Below are 27331 nucleotides of genomic sequence, written 5' to 3'. Positions count from 1 at the left end.
CAGAACTCAGAACGCAAAGCACATGCTATTTAAATTTAGCATTTTATAAATCACAGTTTATAAATCAGGTTACTATTCAGTTTTTCAAACTGTAGATGTAAGAGTGAAGAATGTAAGTCTGGACCTGATGATGAGTCCTAAGGGTTTAGGGGGTTAATCAAAGACAATCTCTTCATCAGTCATATCCGTGTCCATCACAATGTGGAACTCACAGTGTGGCAGTCACAACTCAAAGCTCATGAACTCCTCATCCCTCACTCTTTCTCTGTGGATTGGACACACACAGAGGAGCCCATGGCCTCTGCTCAGATCGCTGTGGGTGTCCTGGTGCCCCTTTTAAGGAAGACACAGCTTTGGGGAGGTCTGTCGTTAAAGCTGGTGTCATCCCTTTGTCCACATCCACTTGTACACAATGCTGCTTTCCCAAGATACAAAGCTTAGCGCAGGAGGGGTGGAAGGAAGGTCAGGACCTTTTGAATAACCTTCCCGGCATAGTCATGTAGCAGAATGTGATACCACACACTAGCCATGCTACATCATTTACTCACCTATCCTGGATATTACCTCCATGCCACATCTTAAATAAATAAATGAATTTGAGTAATAGTTATTGATTTCCTGCATTCCTGCTCAGATCTTGATTAATGTTTAATGTTTGAGCATTTATTTAATAATGAACATTTATTTATTTTTAAAGTAACATTGTTTATGAGAAAAAGAAAAAGGTGAAAATGGTGACTAGAGATTCTGATACCTTGTGTCTAAACTTAAACACTAACTAAAATAGCATTGGCTGTTTGCCCAAGTGTGTGTGGCAAAACCCCAGCTTTTATTTCTTACACTCTATACATTTTAAATTCCAGTGAAATACTAGTGAACTCATGACCAAGTCTAAAAATGGTTCTATTTCAATTCAATTCAATTTATTTGTATAGCGCTTTAAACAATGGACATTGTCTCAAAGCAACTTTACAGAAGTACAGAAACATAGAAAAGAAAAAATAAATTATAAAGTTTAAAGTTAAGTTACTATTTTATCCCTATTTTATTTCTAGTGAGCAAACCTGAGGCGGCAGTGGCAAGGAAAAACTCACTAAAATGATCTATTTGACAGATATAAACTGATACTGTTTTGATTTGCTTGCATTTATTGGAAAAGTGTTGGCATTACTTAGTCCTATAGAGTCAGTATTGGACTTAAAAGTTTTAGTAGAGGTCTACTGGGGCAGGATTTTCTCTGCTTCATGCTCATGCTGGATGAATTTACGTTGTTGACACTTAATTGGAAAAATTAGAGAGTGGTGAGAGAATGACATATTGCATAAGTCAATTGTGATGACTTCTGAATTAGTTTGAGGCCATATTATTTATGTTATCTTATAAACATAATGTTATTCTGCTTGTTTGAGGCTATGTTATGTTATTAATTTCATTTTGTCCCATCAAAATCTATGGCCACGTGTGATTGCTACAAAACAATGCTAAACCCAAAATCTATGGGAATGTTTGTTTGACGTCTAGAACATCAAATGCAACCACAAACACTTCAGTAATATCTGCTTCATGACAGCATTTAATACAATTTCAAGAACTTTATTTATGAGGAAACCTAGCAACTGGCTAATGAGTCCTGTAAATTATAACTATGACAAACATGTTTGCATTTGAGGGCAGGTTTATTATCTAAAATTTTAATTTATATACAGTATTTCTTAAAAGTTCAAAAACACATAAGTAGCACTTTAGTAGATCAAAAACAAATGGGTAAACTAGTGCTTCAGGAGGAGCTTAAAACTGGCAGTGGGCACATGCTGAGTCCAGAGTAGCACACTGAGTCTCCTGCATATGATGATTCCTCTTTACTTGTCAGATATGGATTATACTGATGAATGTTGGAGCTTGATGGTGGGTAATAAAGAGGGTAACTCACAGGAGGCTCATAGCACTGAAAGTCCATAATTGGTGGCACAGAAAGAGGCTGGTGGAAAAAGGGTTCTCCATGAACGTAAGGTTCCAACGGGCAGGAGTCAGTTGGCTGAAGTGTTGACATGGTGGGGCAAGATAAATTTGTTAGGTGTGCAGAAGGTTCTGAGGATGGAGGAAAGGGAGTCAGTGAGTTTGTGGTATGTTGCTGAGGTGGGATATGTGAAGGTGACATGGGAGGGCAATCCATGACTGATGACAACACTGTTGGCATAAGAGGTTTAGAAGGCTGAGGTGGGGAGAGAGACGATAAGGCTCTCAATTTAACCTCTGATGTCTTTTTCTTGCCTTCATCCTTTGCTACTTCCCTGTCTGTTTTCTTTGAACCATTTTTAGTTGTGGATGGTGATGTTGCACTCTGGCACCGGAAACGCTTTTGTCGGCGCATGTAGCAGCCATTTTCAAACATGTTGCCAGAGTCAGGGTGCAGGGTCCAGAAGGATCCTTTCCCGGGAGAATCTGGGGACCTTGGGACTCGCACGAAACAGTCGTTGAATGAAAGGGAGTGGCGTATTGAGTTTTGCCAGCGCTGTTGATTTTGCCGGTAATAAGGGAAGAGCTGGCGGATCCAGTCATAGATCTCATTCAGGGTGAGCTTCTTGGATGATGACTGCTGGATAGCCATGTAAATCAATGAGATGTAGGAATATGGAGGCTTGGTGTGGTTGAAGCTTCTCCGGTACACTGATTTCAGGTCAGGGTGCTCCAGTCTATTATGATCTGTTTCAGGACATCGCTGTTGGGCCATGACATCTGGTGGACTCTCAATCCTTTCTGTGTCTTCTCTAGACATTGGTTCTCTTGGGAGACTGAAGACATGAAAGGAATGTTCTGGAGAAGAATATGGCCCACTGCTTAATCTCATACCGTCTGCTCCACGATAAGCCTGAACCAGAAAACAAGTAAATATTAGGAAAACTGTTTGTCAGCCAATAAAATGATGTCTTAGAAACACATGGACTAGATCTGGGAAACAGGAGCACTACCATACTCTCCGAAATAAGTTTCTTTGCTCTAACAACACACACACACACACACACACACATCAACTCAGCTGATTAAAAAAAATCTTCCTAGGTAATTGATAAATATAATAGATAGTAAAAAGAGGTGCTATTGATGTTATCAGCCCAATGACAAGGAAAAGAGTTTGCAAACTTTACTTCTGAGTGTGTATGGTAGAAGGGAATTAAAGTATTAAGTTTGTTTGTGTTTTTTTTGTGCTTTCACACCTGAATTCAAATGAAATGGTCTAATCATTGCATGCACCGAGCTCATGAGCTAGTGTTTTGATTTCTGTTGCTATTCCTCCTCGGTTTAGATTCTCTTTTGAGATTCGTTTTCTTCATTTCATTAGCTCGCCTCGCCTAACTCAGTGGAAATGATATTCGGGCCACCCAGCCTGCCGATAACCCCATCATTATCCCTCCCTTTTCACCCGACTATTGTTCCCTTTTAAGTCACTCGCCGTCCGCTATATTTCTGTTTCATGTCAAAAGCAGTGACGGAGGGCTCTTTTGAGACCAGCTTGTGACCTCCGTTGTCCACTTTTTTTTTGCCCTGCACATTGTCGTTCATATTTCCGCCCTTTTAAGTCACTATAGGATGAGCGCTTTGTTACTCTGCGTGCTAAAGAGAACGCGCTGCGATAACTGAGAGTCAGAGAGAGAAACGTGGAACCCTATCACAGAGTCAATCAATGAAGTACAGGCGGACCACACACAGCTTTACACACACACACACACACACACACACACACACACACACTGGTGATGCAAAAGTACGCATACCAATGTACGTCACGTAGGCAATTTATTTAGTATTTTTTAATTGCAGTGTATGCATATGCTATTTTAAACGAATTATATTATATTATATTATATTATATTATATTATATTATATTATATTATATTATATTATATTATATTATATTATATTTTAAAAAGTGTTCTGAAATATTTTGTAAAGTGTTTATCATGTTCACGTGGGAAATGCTGAATTTTATTCCACATGCTTGTTTTTTTTTTTTTGTTTTGTTTTGTTTTTTACATATTCACATGAAATTAGATAACATCTAAAAACAAACAAACAAACAAACAAACAAATACAAAAATGCCACTTCTCATGTAAAGTTTCTTACTTCTAATGTTATTAATTTTAATTCTAATACATTTCAATTACATTCTGTCAGTTGTTATTAGTACTGTTTCCTCTTGGTTTGCTTTTAAACTACCCGAAAGTAGCCTAAAATACAATAATAAATATAAAATAAAAATGGTAGTGTAATTTTCACAATTAGTGTAATATAATTATTATATATATCATTATTATGTAATATAATTATGGTATATAATTATTTTTTATAACTATATCTAACGCAATAACTAAACAATTCTGCTTATTTAAATAAGAACAAATAATAATTTGTTATAAAATAATACTAAATACTAAAACAGGCCTATTTAAAAAAAAAAAAAAAAAAAAAAAAAAAAAAAATATATATATATCTATATATCTATATAAATATATATATATATATATATATATATATATATATATAAATTAAAAAATAATATGTATTTATCTCAGTCCAATTTAAAGCGGTATGTTAGTTAGGCTTATTCAGGGTCAAGATAGACAAAATTCACTTGACGGTAAATTAAAGCAATCTTACCTGGTTCATGTAAAAAGACGGCCATTCTTCGCATCTCTCCTGTTTCACTCCACCAATCATAGCTTCTACTTTTCAGGAAGTTTGAAATGATCAAACGTGGGATATTTGATGATCTTTTTTATTTTTAATTAAAAAATAAAGCCCTCAAAGTTTCAGCAAGCCAGCTGCTCCCAGGTTTGGAGCATGAGCAGTTTGATCAGCTTTCTTAAAGGAGCTGTGAGCTTTGAGAGCTTGTCCTGCTCGACTCTCCCGCCCAGCTCACCGTCCTGCCCTCTGCACATTTCCATTCATTCCTCACATGGAAAGTAGCATATAGTCAGGCTTAGTGATATTAAATATACTCAGCTATAACAGTGTGACTAACCTGAAGCTCAAGATGGAATTAGCTAGCATTATAGAGACCCAAAACATGACACTCTTGTTTAAAAGGTAACACAATAAAATAAAGACATTAAAAATGTATATACTGAAAATGTATACATTAAAAATGTATATATAAATATGTATATATCTTTAGAACAATTTTAGAGATGTTAATACAGGAGCAGGTCAGGTCATGTAATTATAATTTAAAACAGAAAGAACTCAAATCTGTTTATAATATTAATGACACTATTTATTTGATAATCCAATATTGTTGGATTAAAACTATTTGCTCTTAATTTGCACTGAATATAATAAGAAGCAGACTATCCCAACATGTGCTCAAATAGTGTGAAATAAGTAGTCTGTATAAAGTTAGAATTTAGAATTTGGTCTGTAGACTGTTTGGTATTGAGGAGAAACAGCACACTGTTTAAGAGCTGTTCTGCCTTTAGTTTATATTGTTCTAACAGACACTTATTCTACTGGAGTTATGCTATGTCTTATAAATAAATAAATAAAAAATCATGAACATTTAAACAGATTTTTTTTTGCATGTACACCCGTGGATTATTTTTTGTGACTGAGAGAGAGAGAGAGAGAGAGAGAGAGAGAGAGAGAGAGATTTTAGATAAAACCAAATTCTATAAAATGTGGATGTTTTTTTTAATTGACAATAGGACTGGAAAAATGGAAAGAGCCACATTCTATAATGCCAGTTTCTTTTATGAGCATTTGATAAGCACTTAATAATTCATCTTCTTTTCACACATTCAGTCTTGTGTTCATCCTGACAGGCAGCTGGCTGCTAGACTCGGGGTGTTGGGTGTCATTTTTATTGGAGCAAAGCAAACATTTACTCTGCAGCCTATTTACGCAGCACCTCCTCTGCACCCCTTCCCCCAAAACTCATCAACCTTCAGCTAACAATGCCAAAACAGCACACATCACTGCTGAAAAGCCCAAACCAGCGTTGATTTATTACTACATTATATTGATAGCTCAGGTTATTCACTCCAGAATTCTTCAAAAGTATGTTTCAGTTTCAACAGTGTCTTTTTTATAAAGTGTTTCAAATGTTTGTCTTCTGTTGAAAAATACTCATTCATCCTTATTTGTCTGTTTAAAATCATTTAGAAGTAGCAGAAATAAAATTAAATATATTTCATGCTGAGAGAAAAAAGAATACCAAAATCTCAAAAAGTTGTGTACATGGTTCACAGACTATATTACGCAATGGGGGTGTAAATTGTCACACATCAGGGATAGTAATACTTATCTGTTTTGTTGGAAGGAAACAATAGTGTAAAGTAAATGGAGTCAGATCTGGTTAGTGTATCTGTAATAATCCTTTACTGTTTTTGTTTTATTACATGAAAATATGTGTTTGTGCTTTATTATTGTTTGGGTTTTGTTACATAAAAATATGTGTTTGTGTTTTTATATTATTATTATTGTTGTTGTTGTTGTTGTGGTTGTTGTTCAGTATGAATTGGGGATATAAGAATGGAAAACTCCATTATATTTTATATTATACCATTATATCTAAAAATGTACCTTGAAGGGAAATTTGGCAGGACAGCCCATGATAATAATAAGTTTATTATTATAATCAATTATAATGATAGATAATGGTATATAATGTTATAATGATATATATTTAATGTTTCATTCATTCATTCAGTCAGTCAGTCAGTCAGTCAGTCATTCATCATTTCCAGTATCACCTTATACTGGTGTATAAAAAAATCAAAAGCAATTGTAATAGAAAACAAAAATGATACTTGATTTTATGCATTTTATCCTGCTTCAACAGAACACTGTAAAAACATTTTTCTCCTGTTTTTTTTATTTATTTTTTATTTATTTTTTTTACTGCTCATCAGCTCTGCTTACTCACTGTTTGCTACATTACACAGATTAAATAGTCTGGGATTCCTGTTTGTCCAGAGCCCAAAGACAAAATTAAGTATGTATTAATAAAATCAGCTGTGTGGAATGCTGAGATGTGCTGAAAACTTAAATAGCACCAGTAAATAGCAATAAAAAAAACCCAAGTAAATAGCACCAGAAGTTCTAGAAGCAGCCATGAAAGCGCAAGACCTGACAAGAACATGCAAACTCCACACATGCAGGGCAGAGTCAGGAATCAAATCCCCAACCCAAGAAATGTGAGACAAAAATACTAACCACTAAGCCACAGTGCCCCCATGAGTTACTTATATACACACTTATTAAGTTATTTACATAGTTATTCTGTAGATTAATTACTGCATCTAATGGTAACAACAATAACAGCTAATACGGGCTAATTTGGTTAGGAATCACAGTGTCCCATGCACAGGACAGGAGACTTGGAGAGGACAGTTACCAGGTTCACTTTTTAATTTTTATTTTTTTTTTAAGGATTTTCTCTTGTAAGGATTTTGAGATCTAGACAGAATGAAAATTTTCTGAATTCTTCCAGCATCCATAGTTACTGATAACTCTTCTGTGACAATAGAAGGAAGACACACTTGCTGTTTTAAATATAAATTTCTAACAACCAATAGGAAGTATGTAATAAATAATACCGAAATAAAAAAAAATTCAGTTTAAAATATACAATTTTTTGTTCTGTTTGTCACCTCCATGTACATGAGGCAACTGAAAAAATATTTTCATCAAATTCCCACCACAAGCAACCAATCAAATGCAATTTTCAGCACTGAAATCATTGACTGGGTGGATGGCTGAGTAATAATAGGTTTCACTGTTTTTATTCTATGTTTCCATACTTCCTTAAATCTTTGATACACTTTCCATTGTTCAAAGTGATATACAAATAAACTGAACTAAATTGAATTGAAATTTCTCCTGGGGCCAACTTTAAAAGATGACCTGTAGCTTACATGGAAGAAGTCCTCTAGTGACTTAAAGAAGGCCTAGCCTCACTGATTTACCTGCACAGTCAGTGCAGTAGTTTGAAGGACATGCACCAAGGAGTGTTGCCTGCACTCAGAAACTTAGGTTTTACAGGCAAAAGTGAACATATTTACCAAAGCAGAATAATTCCACTATCATGTATAGATCTCTACATTGGAACAGGATGGTCCTCTGGTACAGAAAACTGAATTTTTACCTCACTGTCCTTGTTCAGCTGAACTCAAAAGTCGAACCAATTCTACCGGTGGCCCCAAAATCATCTGCAACCTGATTCCAACTGTTACTCTTGCTAGTTATTGGGATACCCTACTGACCTCCTCTCAGACTTATTGTCACAGATATTTAGGGAGTTGTAGCACTGTTGACCAGATTAGCTGTGTTACCTGTGGATCTGGCCCTTTAGGTTGGCAAACGACTACAATGGTTGGACAATGAAACTAAAACACCTGGTTTTAGACCACAAAAATATATTGGTATGGCGTATGGGCTCCGTTTGCGGCCGATACAGCCTCAGTCACATTTGGGAATGACAGATACAAGTCCTGCACAGTGGAGAGAGGGATTTTGAGCCATTTCTCTTATAGAACAGTGGCCAGGTCACAACATGATGCTGGTGGAGGAAAACGTTTCCTGACTCACTTCTTCAAAACACCTGAAAGTGGATCAGTAATACTGAGATCTGGTGTCTGTGCAGGTCATGGGGGAAGTTCAGCTTCACTTCAAAAGTCTGGCTGTGTGTATTGTTGTGTATTTTATCATCAGACATTTAAGCCCTCAAAGCACAAGGAAAACTGGTTTATGTGTATGTGCACAGAGACTTGGAAAAGGAATACTTACTTTACTAAGTACTTTAAAAGACAAAGTTATGTAAAAGATCCTGAACTCAGGAAAGAGATTAGTTCATGAGGATCCACTCATGACAGTCTTCTTCAAAACACCCAAAAGTGTATCAATAATACTGAGATCTGGTGACTATGCAGGTCATGGGGGATGTTCAGCTTCACTTTAAAAGTTTTGCTGTGTGTATTTTTGCTTTATCATCCTAAAACACAGCACCACCTTCAGGGTACAACTTTTGAACCACTAGGTGCGTATGGTTCTCCAGAATGGTTTGGAAGTCCTTGGCCATGATATTGCTGTCTGATCCACCCCTGTTCCACAGTCCAGGTGGTAAGCTTCTTTAGGGCTTCTCCACACTATAGCTCTCTCAGATGTGGGAAAGACATTGAAGGTGGACTAATCAGAGAACAATACATGTTTCACATGTTTCACAGGCCAAGATTTCCACTGCTGTCACCATTGAAACTGACTTTTGCCATCGGCACAAATGACTAAAGCAGGGGTGTCCAATCTTATCCTGAAAGGGCCGGTATGGGTGCAGGTTTTCATTCCAACCAAGCAGAAACTACACCTGATTCCAACTGGCTAATCAACTGATCTAGGCTTTCAGCAGACTTATGTGTGGCTTCTGCTCAGTTAGACTGAAGACTCTGCACCAACACCGGTCCTTTTCGGATAAGATTGGACAGCCCTGGACTAAAAGTTTTACAATAGCAGCAGGACCATGAATATTGTCCCTGTGGAGCTCCAGGAACAGTTGTGGTGGAAACTGGAGAGTCAAGGTGTGCATTTAATTCTGCAGAGTTGAGCAGCTGTGGTTTTATGTTTTTTTGGATATAATCCAAGGCAGTACCTGAAAATCCCTTTCAGACAGCTTCCTCTTGCATTAACAGTTACTCCTGTTGGATGTGGTTCTTCCTCCATGATGGTATGCCGACAGGACATGAATGTACCATGGCTCTCAATTCACCACAGACTTGTCTTGGTCACAGATGCACCAGCGAGACCTGCACCAACAATCTGTCCTCTTTAGAACTCTATTACTGTCTCCTGTAATGTTATATAGATTGCAATATTTTAGGTATAATTGTGATATTGCTCTGCTAATTCAACCTTCAGACTCTGCTCTTATTTATAGAATGTGAAATCAGTAAAGATTGGCCACCAGGCTCTGCATATATTAGGTAAGAAACCTCCAACACTAGTGTTTGTGGTAGGCCATTGTTTAAATGTCATTGCCCAAGCCCTGTAGGTTCCCTAATACACAGGCTTTGTACAGAACTGTTCCAGGAATGGTGTATACCTCAGAAAGTAGACCTGGTGCAATGCTCAGTGTCTAATGTGTCTGGAGTTACCTTGTGGCCAAACCCTATGTCCTTATTAAACACATCCCAATAAACATTCACAGTGCAAAGTAAATAAACACTTGGATTTAATAGCTAGTTGATCCTTCTTTGGCAGTAGTAACCTCAACTAAGCATTTACTGTAGCTGTGGATTAGACCTGCACAACGTTTAGGAGGAATTTTAGACCACTCTTCCTTATAGACCTGCTTCAGCTTAGCCATTCTTAGGGTGTCTGGTATAAACAGCTCTCTTGACGTTATTTCACAGCATCTTTATTTATTTAACACAGCAAGTTAAGATCTTGGCTCTGACCGGGCCTCTCCAAAAGGTGAATTTTCTTTTCTTTTTTTTTTTTGAAGCCAAACTGTAAAAGATTTAATTTGATATTTAGGATCATTGTCCTGCTGCGTCATCCAACTTCTACTCAGCTTCAGCTGCCACACAGCCACTCTGATATTATAATGTAGGATATCTTGATAAACATGGGAGTTCATTTTTCCCTTGATAAGACAAGTGGTCCAGGCCCTGAAGCAGCAAAGCATCATTCTCATTAGCAGATGCTTTTAGTGAATCGCAAACTCAAAATGTTTTAGTGTGTTTTTTAATAAGCCGAAGTAGCTCTAACCCACACATCCAATCTCATTTTTTTAATTGAGTGCCAGGTTTGCCAATTTCCAAATCTAATTAGCATTTTTGATGCCATTAACCTAAGTCTCACATACTTTTTCTCAACCTGTACTATACATATTTCAATCACATATTCAATATGTGCAAGAGGAATACAGTCATTTATTATTCATTAAAACAGATTGTGTTTCTGATTACTGTAACTTAGCTAAAGATCAAACCAGATTTTTTTTAAAGACAAATATATAAATGAATGCAGGTAATTCCAAAGGATTCACTTACTTTGTCTTGCCATTGTGTATAAGTAAAAGTAAATAGAAATTTGCTTTGCACTGAAATAACACTACTCTTTCATTTTCACTTACTTTTACAAAACCATCTATCACTTTGGCATTATTGAACATAAAGGAAAAATGTGTTCATTGTACTGAAGCTCTTTGAAGCTCTCTCAGTCCGATTTAGCTTGATGTTCTGCCTTCTTGCTGATTCATTGCTAAAATTCCTTTCTTGGAACAAATGCTGACATCATTAGTAAATCTCAAGTCAGGTTTCAGTTAGATATTTTTTTTATTTCATGGAAATACAATGCAATTATCAATCCATTTGCACAACTATTTGTTGTACATTTCATTATGTTTTTCCTTTTTCTATTTTAAAACACTTGATCACTTGTACAACAATATGAACAAAAATTCATGTCACAATAAGATCCAAGATGACAATAAATTACACCCGTCATGCCAGCATTTAAAAGCAAAGCCTCTAAATTTTCATTTCATTTTTATCATCAGACAATTTAAGCCCTCAAAGGCGCAAGGAAAACTGGTTTATGTGTATGTGAACAGAGACCTGGAAAAGGAACCCTTACTTTACTAAGTACTTTAAAAGAGAAAGGTATGTAAAAGATCCTGAACTCGGGAAAGAGATGAGTTCATGAGGATCCACTCACAACAGTAGTTTTAGGTCTTTTAACTGCCCTTATTTACAGAAAATGGAAGTTAGGTCATTTCTCCCAAACCAATGTGTGCCATGGCATGTGACAGGAAACACCCCACTTCTGAAATACTGAATATTTCCTCAATAAAATTAAGAGGTATTTTAAAAGAAATCCTTCATTCTCCGTTGCAACATAACTGTAATTTAGATTAAGTGAATTCACAATGCTAGACATCTCCACTGGTTAAATACACAATTTGAATTAAAACATCGTTAGCCCATACAAGCATAAACGTTACTAATTGCAACCATTGGTGGGGTTTTGTTTGTTTTCTGTTGATTAAGCAAATACTCAGGACATATTACATTATAAAAAAATGAACAAGTACTACACCAAATACTTCACTGTGTCCGACATTTAAGATGGAAAATAGAAGATTTATTAGGCTTTAAAAACAATTCAGAAAAGCCAAATCAACTGGGTAATGAAGGAAACTGAATGTTGTGATCTCTGTAAAATGTGTCAAAAGATAAGAATAATAAATAAATACGCAAACTAGATTAATACTCTAGTGTCCATGTGCTCCTATTACTTTATGGACATACGTTAAAAATTAAAAGATGAATTTAGTTGAAAGAGGTGGACAACTGAAATGTGAAACTTTTTTTTTTTTTTTTTTACGGACATGCAAAAATGGTCTTTACCAAAGCCCATTTACTATCGATATCAGGAATAAAAATAAAACAATAAAAATCACAATATAAATTTTTATATATGTGCTCTGGTTTATTTAATAGTTATATTTAAATTTGTTACTTTTTACTTTGTCATAATTTGCCTTGTGTATTAAAGGCAGGACCTGTGTGATACCTAAAGAATCTTATTAGGATGTTCAGAATCGAGGCTCAGAAAACAGTGGATAAGGCCTTCAGTTCACTTGAGGATCTAATTTTTGGACATGTGTGGAGGTATGTCTGCCACTGTTAAGACAGCGGTCCAGAAAACGCTTGTAAATTACCTTTTACCTTTTAAGCGCTTGTGTTTGAAAACCAGCCTGCACCAGAGGAAAGCGTGTCAGTGTTAGGCTGAGGGGGGTTTTAACATGTAGTTGCCAGGGACTGGTGTATAGGAGGCTGGAAACAGCGAACATGCTCGACTGTAGAACTGTCCGTCTCAACAGCCTTCATGTACTTGTTGAGAATAGCAAATATCTCGTTGTTGAGGATCTGGTACTTTCGGATGCGGTCAGCCATCTTCTTCAAGGGCTGAAAATCAAAAACATGGAAAGTGTCATATTAGACACTGTCACACACTGGTATACTCTTTGAATCATTTACTCAGTCTTTTTTTTTTTTATTTCCACTGGCTAAACGTTGTCTACATTCTGATAGCTATTGCTGAAATATGCTTAGGAAACATGTGGCTTTGAATTTGGTATGCAGGCTTGTATTTTTATGCAAAGCCATTTAATATATATATATATATATATATATATATATATATATATATATATACATAAAAATCTTTTTATTGACTCCCTCCCTCTCTCTCTCTCTCCTTCGAACCTCCTTCCTCCCAACCCCTTTCTGTCTCATTCTCGTGCTCACAAATAAGAGTACCTGTGTATCATTCCACTTATTTGTGTTTGCTACATAAAATTCCACCACTTGAAACAGTTCATTACACTGCAACCGCTATTAAACCTACTACAGGCTGTCAGTCAGTCTATGTGCTGGCATGGCAACACACAACACTCTGGGGCTTCTTTGGGATCTAATTTAGTGGATGAAGTGAAAATAGATGAACCATTTAGCTACATTTGGACTGAAATGTCAGTTACTCAAAATTAGTTTTTTCTTGGTTATAGAACTGTTATATAAAAGCAATATCACACTTGCAGTCACGCTGTTGTACTGAATATCAGCACGGCTGTAATTTAGCCTTAGGGATCTGAAGTGCTGCAGCCGATCATGATACACATATCTGATGCACTTAAAGATTGAAGTTGGGTATACAGGCATAGTTGAGACATTGGTAATTGCTGTCTCCTGTTACAGATTTAAACAGAGTTTTTTATCACAGTGATTTATGGAAGTAAATGTTAGTAATCATTTTTCTATTGCTTTTCCATGAACATGCGTGTAACATAACATACATAATTACGAATGATTATTTTGAAAATATACTGGTATTAAATTTTGGCCATATTGCTCACCATATCAACTGACAAACTCCTCAAGGTCATAGAGGACACATAACACATTCTTAGGAAGATACTTACCACATTCTTGATGATCTCATCCTTGCCATCCTGTCTCTGGACTTTTAGCAGGTGGTAGCAGAAATCGAAGAGGTCGAAGCGGCGCTGCTGTCCCAACAGCACAATGATGGCACAGCCAGCCCAGTTTAGTCCATCCCCAAAACACTGCCTAAACACAAGCAGAGTTGCACCATAGTATGCTCAGCACACTCACAAAAGACTTATCTAATACTCCTAAAACCTCTATCACACCAAATATGTAAAAACTGTATGATGTACATGGTTTATCATGTTGAACCCTCACTAATAATGACATTTAACGCTTCATTGTTTTTGGTTTGCATCTCTTATGCTAATTTAAATGACATACTCTGCGGTGAACTCATGTGTGCCCACTGGGATGCAGTAGACAAACTGCATGGCGCTCCAGAGCCGGTGGAACTCCATGCACTCGTCTACGTGCATGACACCATTGCTGGGTGGTGGTCCACGCCACACGCTGTCCTGCAGAAAGCTGCGGATGCGCGTGAGGATGACCTCAAACATTGACAAGCCACAGCACAGTCTCTCCTTGGTCAGCAGGTCTCCCTCTCTTGCTATAGCAATTTGCTGTCAGAAAGATGGTCTCATAAATACTGAGCACTGAAAACAAGTTCTTTTTTTTATGTATCACATGTTTCACTTCAGTGACATCATTGCCCCAGACTCATTATAACTCTCACCTGTGGAGTGCCAAGTCTCTCAATGAGAGGAACCAAGTGCAGAGGAGCGTACTTCGCCTCCAGCCTTTTCATCCTCACCTCCAACCTCTCACCCTCTACAGACCAAGCAATAGCATGGAATAAGGCTCAGCATTCAAAGCTGCTTTACTGAATCTCAGCAAGAGGACAGTGAAATTATTCATAATCTCTTTCGCTCTTCACCTTTGATGTAGACTCTGGGGAGAATGTTCTGGAATGGAGCTGCGTGAAGGAGATCACAGACTTCTTCCTGGGACTAAAATGAAAACAAACCACCAGAGAAATCTAGTGAGCAACAAAACTGCATAACAAAGGCTTAAATCCTGGGTCCACTGTGAAAATACAGAAACCACACAAACTGCAGTGTGGAAACTGGATGTCATCCAGAGATTATATACTCTACAGATGATGTGTGAAATCTATAGTTTCCTAACTATATTCCAGCTTCTTTAAAACAAATTTTGTCACATTTTTTATCATAAATCCTATAATACACTCAGTTGCCAGTTTATTAGATACACCTAACTTATATCTGTACTCACTGATCATTTTAAAAATCACTGTGTGTTATAAATACTGTAGTCCATCTGTTGCAGCCTCTATACCATCCATTAGTGTAAAGGAAGTACCCTAGGATCATCAGTGAGGAGATATTATTTAAGTGGTGTTTCACAAATATGACATGGTTTCACAATACATACACAGTTAGTGTATATGTGGTGATTTAAAGTCTCATACTTGATTACATACAAACTTGGTTAGTAGACCATGCCATGGAGGAGTACAGTTTGAGAGTGAATCTCCTTGTTTCATGCACAATTTGTGTTGGTTATCCTCTAACTCCAGTTTTAGTTTCTGATCATAGCAATGGTCCAATGGGGAACCATTTCCACAAATGGATGGAGGAGAAAGGGACTGACATACTGTACACACCAGCAGACGGACTATAGTCTGTAATTACATAAAAGGTAGCTCTTTACAGTCTCTCCAGGAATGTCATGATTTTTTAACCGTACAAATAAACACAAAATCAAAATCAACTCTGTGATATTTGAAAGAGTTTGCAATTTTTCAACATTTCTTCAGATTTTCCACAGATTTGGGCCAAGTCATAAAATGTATATAAAATCCATGGTGCCCTAAACTACAGTCTAGCTTGTTTAAGACTATTTTTGTCACATTTTTTTATCATAACACCTAAAATACATTTATTAGCCAGTTCATTAGATATACCTACCTCATATCTGTACTCACTGACCATTTCATAGGTCACTGTGTGGTATAAATATGTGCTTTGAACATGAGTGCAGCTATTCTAGGACGTTTTGTGTCTTTACTCGTAGGAGTTCTTGTGATTGCAGTTTTGCCAGTTCAAGTAAATTTCCACAAAAAAAGTATGAATTCAAGAATTTCAAAACAATCAAGAATTTTTGGCCAAAACAATCACAAAAAAAAATCTCCTGAAATTCTGGGGGGACTGTAAATATGACATAATGGTGGAGTGTACATACAGTGTGGGTGTAGATAATAAACTAACAACTTGGTGTAAATCAGGTACACATATTATGAAACGATTAGATCACAAAACGTTACTGAAATGTATGGCTTCAGGAATTGTGTGGTGATTAAAACACATGAACTCTCACAGGCAGGCAGAAACATCAGTTGGTAGATAAGAAGAAACTTGTTATCACAGCATAACATCATAGCATAAAATACAGATTGTACGCATTCGGAGGACAAGGACCCTGAAAAAAATTAAACGTTTAATGTGATTAGTTTTAGTGAAATGAGGGCACACTGACTTTGTCATGTCATTTCAAACACAATAATGAACCAAGCAATGAGCAGCAGATTTGTGCCCTGTGCAGAACGAGAGTGTGTCAATGATAGATCAGCGTGCAGTGATCGGCTGTCACAAAGTACACTTCAAAAAAAAGAAAGAAGAAGATACATTTAACACGGAAATTAAAGGCAAGCATCAGAATATTACAACTCACTGAATAGCAAAGTGCATGAACGTTAGATCAGTGCATCAGAGCAAGACAATCACCAGCAGCCAGAAAGTATTCCATAATGCCAAGGATTCAGAGGACATGAAAAAAGCATTTCTCTTTAACTAATGGTGTCAAAATGATCTGCACCATATTACTGGTGCCTGTCCTGGAGAAACGAAACCACACTGCTGAGCATTCTCAGCTTCATTATACTGTTATATGTTTGTACATGTGATATTATTGTACAGGAAAATATTTGCATATTCTACCACAGACAGGGTTACATTGCTTGAAAACTGTGACAGCTCTGTGCTTCAGTGCTTTCAGTATTTTATTATGTTCTGCCCAAAAACTAAGTATCTCTGAATACAAACCTTGTGCAAACCTTGTTAAACAACATGAAGCTAACTTTGCTTAATCTTGGGACTGTGATCATATCATCTTCTGAATCCATGGCAGAATAGGGCACCAGAAACAATATGTAAAATGAAACAAAAAGCGACAGCGACCAGAGACGGTGTGCTATTGGTCTTTGTGTGATTTTGTTACATGAGTTAGACCTAATTCCTTACCACCTTTGGTTGTTGCCAGCGTGTAATGAGAAATAAAGTTGCGTTTTAGAGGCAGATGGCAGCACTATCTTCTACTGACACATCATTGGCATTCACGCAGTAATGAAACACACACACACACACATACACACAAATTAATCATTGTATACATTGTCCAGGGTGACAATTATGTACAATGCATCAGAAAAAATACTGATTTCCAGCTCAAAACAGGGGAAAATACTCAGTACAGGACAAAGAATTGGTCCTGTAGGCTGGGAATTTCCCTTTCCAGAAATTCTCCTTTTACAGAAACTAGTAATGACTAAAAGCAGCTAAGAATTGTCTGCCAAGAGCTGTCTTCTACAAAGCTATAAGAAGAAACACTCCCACAAAAGAGAATTGATTTTTGTGGAAATAATGGACAGAGTGCCTAAACAAAAATATGTCTGCATATATTGCCTGAGTCAGAGAATGACATGGAACTTAAAAGGAAAAACAGACATGATTCATGACAGAGTTGGGGAATAAGTAAAAAATGATGCGTTTTTAAAAGACATTCCTATGGCACACTTATGAAAATATCATAGAGTAGAAAATCCATTATTTATTATCTTTACATTAAAAATATTATTAATTTAAGGTGGTTTTCAGCATGTTTGCTATGGTCTAAATGCAGTGCCTCCTGCAGCACTGGTTTCAGACTCACAGTGCATTTGCATTCATCTTAACATGCATGGAGAACACAACATGACTCACCATATTTATTTATTTATTTGTTTGTTTATTTATTTATTATTTTGGCACTATTATGCACAGTAAGGAATCTAACCTCTTCTGTGTCCCACACTGCTCCCCTGCTACTCATGGTACATGCGTGTTGTGGAAACTAATGATGGTGCCATCAGATAAAACACGTGCACAGGTTATTTTACTTCCTGAACAAATGTGGTGTTCACGCTCACAGGAATCGTAGCAAAGTTCAAGGTAGTCTTGGTCTCTGTACTGCGCTGCACTTTCCGGACCATATGACAGCTTTCACATTACCAATTTTTTCACGAAACTGTGCTCTGTTTCAGACTAAACTGGCAGTGAGAAATACCCCTAAATATTGCTGCATAAGATTAAATATTAAAGAATCTTATAATAATAAATAAGGTTATAAATTCTTGAGGTTTAAGTGCTGACTTTATTATAATGTCTTTGTTTTTCATGCTATCTCTTATGCCAGGAAAGAAACACAGTACGCTGTTTCAGAGCGTGTACAGTGTTAGTGTCAGAGACCTGTTCTCTATGTGATGTAAGTGCAGCCAGAGGAGTTTCAGTGTTATCATTCCCACACATTCATATGTGTAAGATATAGTTAGTAGTAAACAAAGTAAGTCTGTATCATGATTTTATGTTGTTAACAATACTGATGGCTTCAATGTAGCACTGCATGTTTATTCCTGGCATCGAGTACGCAATGCTGATGGTGTTTAGCGATTCGTGTGGATATTATTGCATCACGTTTAATGAGCGGCTGCAGTTTACTGTGGCAGTATGCAGATAATCTGTATTTATTGTTATTTATCTTATTTAGACACATATTTATGTGTATATGGTTTAAACTATGCACAAATAAAGCTTATTTGACTTATCTGATGACTCTAACTCCCTTACCATTGATTTGTAGTTTAATAGCCAGTTCTCAATGGGAAGATCCCCAACAAATATAATGATTTAATATTTTACACAATCTTGCCGTGAGTCTAAGAAACAGGAAACAAAGTGAAAGGTACAAAAGGGATAGCTTCCTACCAGAGCTTGCTCAATAAGGAGGCAGAAGAGGATTGCATTGCCAACCTCCCTTAGGCTTTGAAACACATCAGTCTTTAGCTCAGCGTATTCAATTATATCCTTGAGCTGATGGTGAAAAAACTCCAGGATACCTGGAAAACACATAGCTCAAAATAAATAAGGAGAACTTTAACACAAGAAAATGAATTTTGAGGGATTACAAGTCCATACTTGGGCTGTTTTTTTTTTTTTTTTTTACCACAACTATGTTGTTAAATTGCTGACAGTTATCATGATAATAACAGACCTGAAATCAACATGAATAAAAAAAAAAAAATGTCAGCTGTAATCCAAGCCATCTAACCTGGAGATCCATACTCATGGCGAGGCAGACGGCAGATCTTCGGCATCACCTCTATCAGAGTCTTCACATACTGAAGAATGGTGCCCTGGAGCTGAGTAGCACAGCAACACACACACCAACATTACATGAAGCAAATTTAACAACAAACATGGGTCTAATGCAAACTGCTTATGTACAGAAAATCGTTAAAGATGAGAACAGAGACTTTTTAATTATCACTACCAAGCTCTTGACAATTTTCAGCAGCTCCTCCATCACTACAGCAATGCCCTGGTAACCAAGGAGACGGCAGATGGTTTTGAAATGCGGGGGACCCACAAAGTTCCTGTAGGAACTGTAGATGTGGGAGTATGCAATGTTCAGAGGCTGTAAATCAGAGAAGAGCATCATTTCACACATAGTGTCATCAAACAGCACAAAACACAGTAATTTATTTTACATTTGTAAAATATTGCAAAAAGTATAATACAGTATATACAATACTGTGCAAAAGTCTAAGGCACATACAAAAAAAAACCCACTGTGCAGCAAAGAGTCCTTCAGAAATAATGGAATTAAATGTTTCTACATGTTAAAAATACTATAAAAAAGTACACAGTATTAAAATAAACTAAGTGAGTAAATAGTGTGACAAGCCTTTGCTTTTTAAGATAACAGTCAACAATCACAGGTACAGTTTGTGCAGTTTTATAGGACATTTTTATGGTAAGTTTTTTGCAGCATCCTTGAGAAACTTCCACAGTCCTTCTGGAGACTTTAAACATTCAGCCAGATGAACCTTTTCCAAATTAAGTAATAACCATGGGAATGGTGAGTATTCTCTAGATGGACAATTTGGCAGTAATTCAACATACTACTTAACATACAACTTAACTTCATACAACTATATTCCCTCGTTTGCTATCATAGATTTGTTCATGAACACTTGACACCATGTTGGCAGGGGCTTTAAGGTGTAGTAATCATACTAAACACTGGTGTTCACATTGTGTCACAGTGCTGAAACCTACCTTAGAGCCATAAAGGTAGTAAGGCTGAACATTGGCAGGCTTATCTCGCTGAGGCTCTTGGGTAAAGGGAATGGCTGTGCGCACAAATCTGCTCCGCAAAATAAAACACAATGAACAGGGAATTACAACTGATATATTCACATAGCAGTATTGCCCTGCAGTGAATCTGTACAGACCTGTTGGTGGAGCCATTGTAGCAGTAGTTTGGCAAAAAGTCAAAGTTGAGCTCCCAGAAGACGTGCAGTGTGATGCGGCCATATGGAGCGGACACATTGTGGTTGGCCTCTCGGAACATGGCGTCAAAACTGTCCAGGGTCATGTGTTTGGACAACAGCCGATGAGTCAGTCGATTTATTTCCAGCAGCCACTCAAGCTCCTGGAAAATACATAAACACACAATACAGACGAGTTTCATAATAGCAACATTTCCATACACAATTTTTTCTGTTGAGTTTGGGAACAGTTTTTGTTGATAAAACAGGAGCTTTTTAATTAATGTAGCTGTGGTAGCCATCCGGCACTCCATAAACCTGTAGCACAAGATGCACCAAGGCATTACAGCACGCAGTTTCACTGGCCTCTGCTACATTCAGCAGCCTGATATATAACAGTGCATTAACTTTTCTTTTCTAGCTGTGCACACAGCATATACACATTCACGGACAGTCATTTTAACCCCAAAATTTCCCCCACTACTCTACTCAGTGCAAGTCGCCAGTATGAACAGGGCGATGGCAATCTGTTTTAATTAATTGGCACACCATCTGACACACAAGCTGTGATATTCTAAACTGCTGCACTCAGAGACTTTATGTACTGCCATGGTCTCTCCCAGACCCATGGGCTTTGACACATGAGGGCAGTTGTTTAAAGTCCTATCAGACAAGCAACTGCTCTTTCTGACCTCTGATATTTTTTACAACTGCATTCATTTATAAGACTAAAATGATAGTAAGTTGGCCAATTCCAATCGATTTTCTCACCTCTCTATCCATTTTACTTGATTTGAGGACATATGGGATGATGGAATGGGTAAAATGTACACAATTTGCAATATGCATAAAATTCTTAATGAAAATGGTTCAAGGTCAGATTTCTTCTGTGATACACCAAAACTTATGTGACAATTAATTTTTTTAAATATGACATAATCATGCACACTAATGTCTGTGTAAAAAGCAAATTGGATGAAAAAGGTGGGAGACAGGAAATTTTGCAAATCTTTTTTAAAACACATTTTCACTTTGCAGAACAGTTCAAAATGCGGATGGAAACTTGACTACTAATGCTTTCCTAAAACAGCATGTGGAATACACTCATTCTTTGGTGTGTTGCTTTACCACTATAGATGTGAGGTCTTCGCTCTCAAAGCGGCTGATTGCATGGTCCAGGGATTTATACATGGCTGCTGAGATCCTCTGGGTGATCAGTCTGTTCAGGTCAATGGAACGACCCAGGAGCTGTGAACACACGCACACACACACACACACACACAGGAAAAAACATACTATTTGTCCTCTGTTCAGTAAAACTTGAATTCAGTGTCCAGTAGAGCAAAAAAACATAATTAGAGATAAATTTAGATATAATATATTAAGGCAAATGCTCAAATACTGTATGTGACTGAAGTCTGTACCTGCACATGTCTTTGTTTCAGCAGTGTCTCATAGCGGTTAGAGGGGGGATAAGGGATAATCACTCCATAGTTCTTACATTCTGCTCGGAAACGCTTGTCCAAGAGAACACTGAAACAATCATATTCACATATTCAAAATAACCTTTAACAAAATGAATTATAAAGCCAGTTGGTAAATGGGGTATCATGATCGCTCACCTTCCAGCCATTGCTTTATAGTAAGCAAATATCTGATCAGCCAATTTGTACACAAACTGATCAAAACACAGGTTCACCTGGACAAAGAAACCAAATGATCATCGCTGTTTAATGACAATCTCTGAACAAAATAGGTCAAATTGTTTAAATTAGAATAGCATGCTTAGAAAGATGTAAGACTCTACCTCAGCCTCTATCTCATCATAGAGGAACTGCTTCTTAAACTTGGTTAGAGCGTAATATCCACTGTCATTATAAAGATCCAAAGGATATAACACATATCTGAAAAAACAAGTACAACATGCATTAAAAACACATAAACATGACTGCCTCTTAAAAGTGACAGATGAGAAAGAGGAAGTCATCCACTCCGAGCTCCCGGGGCTACAAACAGCACAAACTCTCTGTGGGTGAAGAATCTTGGGATCTTATAGAGAATTGTGGATGTGTTGAAGATTTTTTCATGCTTTGCAAAATGCAACCCATGTGACCAGAAGTACTGTATTTTGGTTGAAAACATTTAGTTTGCATTTAAATTATAGTAACATATCTTTTTGTGACACAGATTAGTTAGACAGATTGGTTAAACTAAGTAATATGTTGTTTGTTGCAATGCATTTTATTGTGACAAGCTAGCTGGCTGGTAAGCTAATTAGCAATGCTATAGCTTGGACTTTCTAAATATAGAGTAGCTACCTCGCTAACCACTTTTATAAACATAAACTGTAGATTTGTTATGAAATAAAGGTATAGAATAAAACTTTTTTTTATATCTCACAAAGTACATTTTATGTAGGTCACAAATATCAGTACATTTTCTCTAAGAACCATAATTCATATTTGTTTCTATATGTCATGTAATAAAGGACAGGGAGTTTTCCAAATGTTAGTATCAGCCTCTCTCCCCAGGCTCATATGTGACTGATGACAGTATAACATTGAACAAACTACAAAGGAATTCCTTTACATGCATATGATAGGACATCAAAAATGTTGTGTATACATGTTTGCAGCACTTACTCCATCATGGAGGGTTCTTTTGTCTCCAGAATATGGTCAGTGAGGATCCAGGGCATGGACATCTCAATGGGGAACTGGATGCGACGCCCCATGGTGAGCTCCAGGAAGAACTCTCGGAACCAAAGCTGTGACAGGTCACAGCACTGCTGAAGGGCCTCTGAGAAACAATTACGACAAGGATATGTCGTGACTCTTATTCAGGAAACCTCAACAGCAAAACAGTGTGAAAGAGGCATATACTGTACAACATGGCATGCATAACTGCATATGTAGTAATTTAAGAACATGGTTTGAATACTGTGTTAATTTGCATCAGTATGAAAGAGATTTCTCACCACTAAAGTTGAGGAGATGGGTATAGAAGAAGGAGTGCTTATGAAAGTCTTCTATAGCCTGAACTATGGGGCCATCCAAGCTGCTGCGCAGGGTCTTCTTAGAGCCACTCTTGTCTGCGATCAGAGACTCCAGCATGGTTCGCACCATGTACAACTGCAAAGGGGCAAAATCCTTGTAGATAATTCTAGAGAACATCTTCTAGAGAACTGTTACGTCATCTTTAATAAATAGCTTTGTGAAAAGAATTTCGTCAGTGTAACTGACCTGTGTGCTTGAGGGGCCTACAGCACGGCGGGGCACTTTGATATCAAAACCTCCTTTGGGGTCCTTCTCTCCCCTTAGACAAGGGTCATTAGGTGGCTCCCTGCCTCCCTCCCAGTCACAGATGGTCTTCCGAATGGCCTGTAGAACGCTGCCAGGACAAATATGGCAATGTTGCAACCACATGGATGGAAGTATTGCTCTCATTCAGAGTAACTAAAGGATTTTTAGCAAGCACCGTCTTGCACTGCATTTTATAGTATATATTGCTGTCCAGTGGATCTTCATTGTGGATGGATTAACATCTTACTGCTCATGTTTCCCAGCCACCCTTACATTAGCAGCATAAGTTAATGCACGAGAATGTTAACAAAAGGTCTAATGCTGAATGTAGATATGGTATTTGCGTGCTCCAAGCAAGTAGAATTAAGTTTAAATTATTTCATAGCCATTAAATGTTTTAATCAATTTTCTGGTCTATGAGTCCTTTTCATATCCAGACATTAATCTTACCTGATTAGGACATTCTTCTTCTTGCGCACTGCCTGCCTAAGTGGCTCTCTCAGAGTGACCTGAGCGAAGTCCTGCAGCGCAGCATAGATAGTGTTCCTGATGGCCTGGTTAAACACGCTCTCCATGCGGCCCATCAGCACCTGCAGGCCCTTGATCATGGCAATCACTTCCACCAAGGCGAATTTCTCCTCACTGGTATAGTTATAGCGCGTAGCACGCTCATACTCCTCAGCTGTGCCAGGACAGTCCTTATTGCAGAACTTATCAGTGGGGTGTACAAGTTTCCATGAGTACTGGAATAGGAAATGAAACAGAAGAGAGAAAAAGAGACCAAAAATAGGGGATTTAAATCCTTGACATGAATCACATTAGAAACAACTGGCTAGACAAGCGTTGTATCTATGCTTTTGAGGCATACATGTACTCTGTACTGTGCTGTACTTACCACCTCCATGACATGAGTGCTCCACTTGGAGAGTAGCTGCAAACCTCTGAGTGCCAGATCAAACAGCTCCCTGTACTCCTCGTCAGATTTCTGGCTGTCCAAGCCGGAGCCTGTGACCACCTCACTATTACTGTAACGTGCCAACTCTGAGATGAAGCGGATGTGATCGTCTCGGATCTGCACCATCTGCTCACACAGGTTATACTGGGGACTAATGCTGCTCTGGGTGCAAGTCCACCTGGGGCGTTAAAGGACCAATAAAGAGGATTCAAAAAGATGCATCAAGAGGAAACATGAAACCCTGTCTCTCCTTAACATGACTGCTGATTAAACAGCAATCACTACTCTCATCAGTACAATTAAAGTAGGGGTATATAAACACAAAGCACATGTCTTCAATAGAAAAAGTAAACTGAAGTAAAACATTGTATGTGTATGCTTGCATTTTTAGCACTCATTTAAAAAATGTTATAAGCACCATCAGCTTTAAACTCTCATGTAAATGTAAACATACTTTTCTTACTTGTCTTTTTACAATGACATTTTCTGGTTCACTAGATGAGTCACTAGCCAATCCATAAAGGAGCAACGTCATTTAGGATGTATTGATTTTTTCTTTTAAAGAACTTTCTCACTCACTTTGACTTGTTCTCCTCATAGTGGGCACTTGTCTCGATATAGCGAGACAGCTCAATCTGCATGTCACCAAACAGAGGCACAACCTGGAGCTGTAGGGGCATTTCAACACATTAACAAATTCATCACATTAACAAATCCAACTCAACGGGCTTTTTTTAGTTCTTCTAACTATGCTTTTTAAGCCAACCTTGAAGAACTTGTCGATTTTACTGAGGTTTATTCTCTTCTTGGCGTCCAGCTTGTAGATGTTGCTCACGTTTCCATCCATCAGATAAAGCCCAAACCCCATCACCTTTAAGGCAGGTTATAAAATATGTAAGTACAAATCTACTCAGTGGGATTGTTCCCACAAAAGGACCATCAGTCCATCAGCAGTAAATGAAGCATAGACATGGCACCTTGAGTAGCATGTGTTTCTCACTGGGTGTCAAGTACATCTTATTCTCATAGTAGTCCACACAGATGTTAACAATGTCTGCCAGGAGCTCCTCATAGCCAGGGATCACCTCCAGCTGCTGATGCAGACACTGCAAACAAAGAGATCAAACAACCTTTCAGACCTACATGAAGACCTCGTTTGCATACTGTTAAAAATATTGCTGGTTTTAACAGTTTGACATAAAATACTGTATATAAAGTATCCTCAGCTTTGTGACAATTCCGTAAACATGCTTCTAAAAACTATAAAATAAAACTTCTGAATAAGACATTCAGACTGGTTTGTGTTCAACCTACAAGATGATCACTCTGGACATTACTAACATAGATAATGGATGAAAACTGATTCTTATACAAACTGATAGAGGGAACTGAATAAAAACAGAATCTTGGACCTCAGAACACCGAAATTCAACTATACCTGTGTGATTCTGTTGTGATTGGCCAAGAACATGGAAAGGTTTTGGGATTCTTGGATAGACTGTGGATCAGCCATCTTTCTGAGGAATTGAGCGGCTCTACAAGAATAAAGCAGTCACAGGAAAAAAATTACAAGTTTCTGAATGGCACAAAAAGTAACTTCTCTAAATCTAAAAAATGATTGCTGTCATACCTTTTGTAAGCAGAGTGGTCATTCTTGACACTGCACTTCATGTTCTTGAGTTCATCCAGAACTGCGAACATGTTGATGAATTTGCCCAAGGTAAGCAAGTAAGCCTCAGACACAAAGTCTTTCCTGCGTTCAGCGTGACACAGGCGCTTCACCTCACTGCAAAAACGCTCAATTGCCTTACGCTAGAACAGAAAAGAAGAAATTTTACCTTTCTGCACCACATGAAATCCCCACACTCAGTCTCACAATGTGCTTCCACATTCTAGTGGAAGATGTGTAGCACTAAAGGACTAAACTGTACACGTCTATAAAATACTGAACATTATAGAAGAATGAAAAAGACGAATTGCTAACTGGTTCCTTTCTCACCTGGAAGTACATGAACTTCATGAGCTTGGTGACCTCAGGTTCCAGCACCTCCACAGTCTTCTCATAGATCTCCACTCTGTTTGGCTGTTCATTACACTTCACCTAAAACCCACAAGAGAGTAATATCACAGTATTAAATGAGAAGGAAAATGAACCTCCATGACCCCTTTTAACAAATCAAGCTTGTCTTTTAAAATGTTCATTATATCACGTTAGAATATATCTATGGTGTTTATAACATCTAACAAATAGTCTTAATATGGTATGTATTCATACATATACATATATTTTCTACCTTTAAACTGAATGCATTTACATATATATGTGTGGACTTACTAGCCTCTGCAAATATATATTTGCTAGAAATACTTGGCTCTTGGCCATAGAAATAACACTGAGGTCTGGAAAGTTACACAAAATTGTAACACATTTTACTAAAATGTAAAGATAGAGAAAATCAAGTGTG

The 27331-nt window shown here is 37.4% G+C and overlaps 2 protein-coding genes across 3 annotated transcripts in view; both read right to left on the bottom strand.

Moving 5' to 3' along the window:
* Positions 1-1042: 1042 nt before the first annotated feature.
* Positions 1043-4863, bottom strand: foxa (forkhead box A sequence). The gene is made up of 2 exons (XM_058397464.1): positions 4659-4863; positions 1043-2869 (listed from the first exon to the last, which is right to left on the bottom strand). Exons 1-2 carry the CDS (start codon positions 4716-4718, stop codon positions 1778-1780), a joined length of 1152 nt encoding a protein of 383 aa, XP_058253447.1. The 5' UTR covers positions 4719-4863; the 3' UTR covers positions 1043-1777.
* Positions 4864-11307: 6444 nt separating this feature from the next.
* The window catches only part of cyfip2 (cytoplasmic FMR1 interacting protein 2), a 30410-nt gene continuing 14386 nt past the window's right edge, over positions 11308-27331 (bottom strand). Inside the window, exons 5-29 of one of the 2 annotated variants that reach the window (XM_058397431.1) lie at positions 26866-26967; positions 26497-26678; positions 26305-26401; positions 25844-25972; positions 25633-25737; positions 25446-25534; positions 24807-25044; positions 24362-24654; positions 23852-23999; positions 23587-23740; positions 23252-23408; positions 22417-22513; positions 22232-22308; positions 22034-22142; positions 21738-21857; positions 20574-20773; positions 20398-20485; positions 19610-19753; positions 19388-19478; positions 19045-19175; positions 14880-14952; positions 14679-14773; positions 14327-14565; positions 13978-14125; positions 11308-12961 (exon numbers count right to left, since the gene is read on the bottom strand). In XM_058397431.1, the coding sequence (XP_058253414.1) occupies positions 12794-12961; positions 13978-14125; positions 14327-14565; positions 14679-14773; positions 14880-14952; positions 19045-19175; positions 19388-19478; positions 19610-19753; positions 20398-20485; positions 20574-20773; positions 21738-21857; positions 22034-22142; positions 22232-22308; positions 22417-22513; positions 23252-23408; positions 23587-23740; positions 23852-23999; positions 24362-24654; positions 24807-25044; positions 25446-25534; positions 25633-25737; positions 25844-25972; positions 26305-26401; positions 26497-26678; positions 26866-26967 (3474 nt within the window). In that variant the 3' untranslated portion in view covers positions 11308-12793. Of the gene's footprint in view, positions 12962-13977; positions 14126-14326; positions 14566-14678; positions 14774-14879; positions 17269-19044; positions 19176-19387; positions 19479-19609; positions 19754-20397; positions 20486-20573; positions 20774-21737; positions 21858-22033; positions 22143-22231; positions 22309-22416; positions 22514-23251; positions 23409-23586; positions 23741-23851; positions 24000-24361; positions 24655-24806; positions 25045-25445; positions 25535-25632; positions 25738-25843; positions 25973-26304; positions 26402-26496; positions 26679-26865; positions 26968-27331 lie in introns of those variants that run through there. The other variant, XM_058397432.1, reaches the window with a different exon arrangement.

This window comes from Hemibagrus wyckioides, linkage group LG08 (genome assembly GCF_019097595.1).
Source record: "Hemibagrus wyckioides isolate EC202008001 linkage group LG08, SWU_Hwy_1.0, whole genome shotgun sequence".
NCBI lineage: Eukaryota > Metazoa > Chordata > Actinopteri > Siluriformes > Bagridae > Hemibagrus > Hemibagrus wyckioides.
This window is presented reverse-complemented; position numbering and strand designations above follow the sequence as displayed.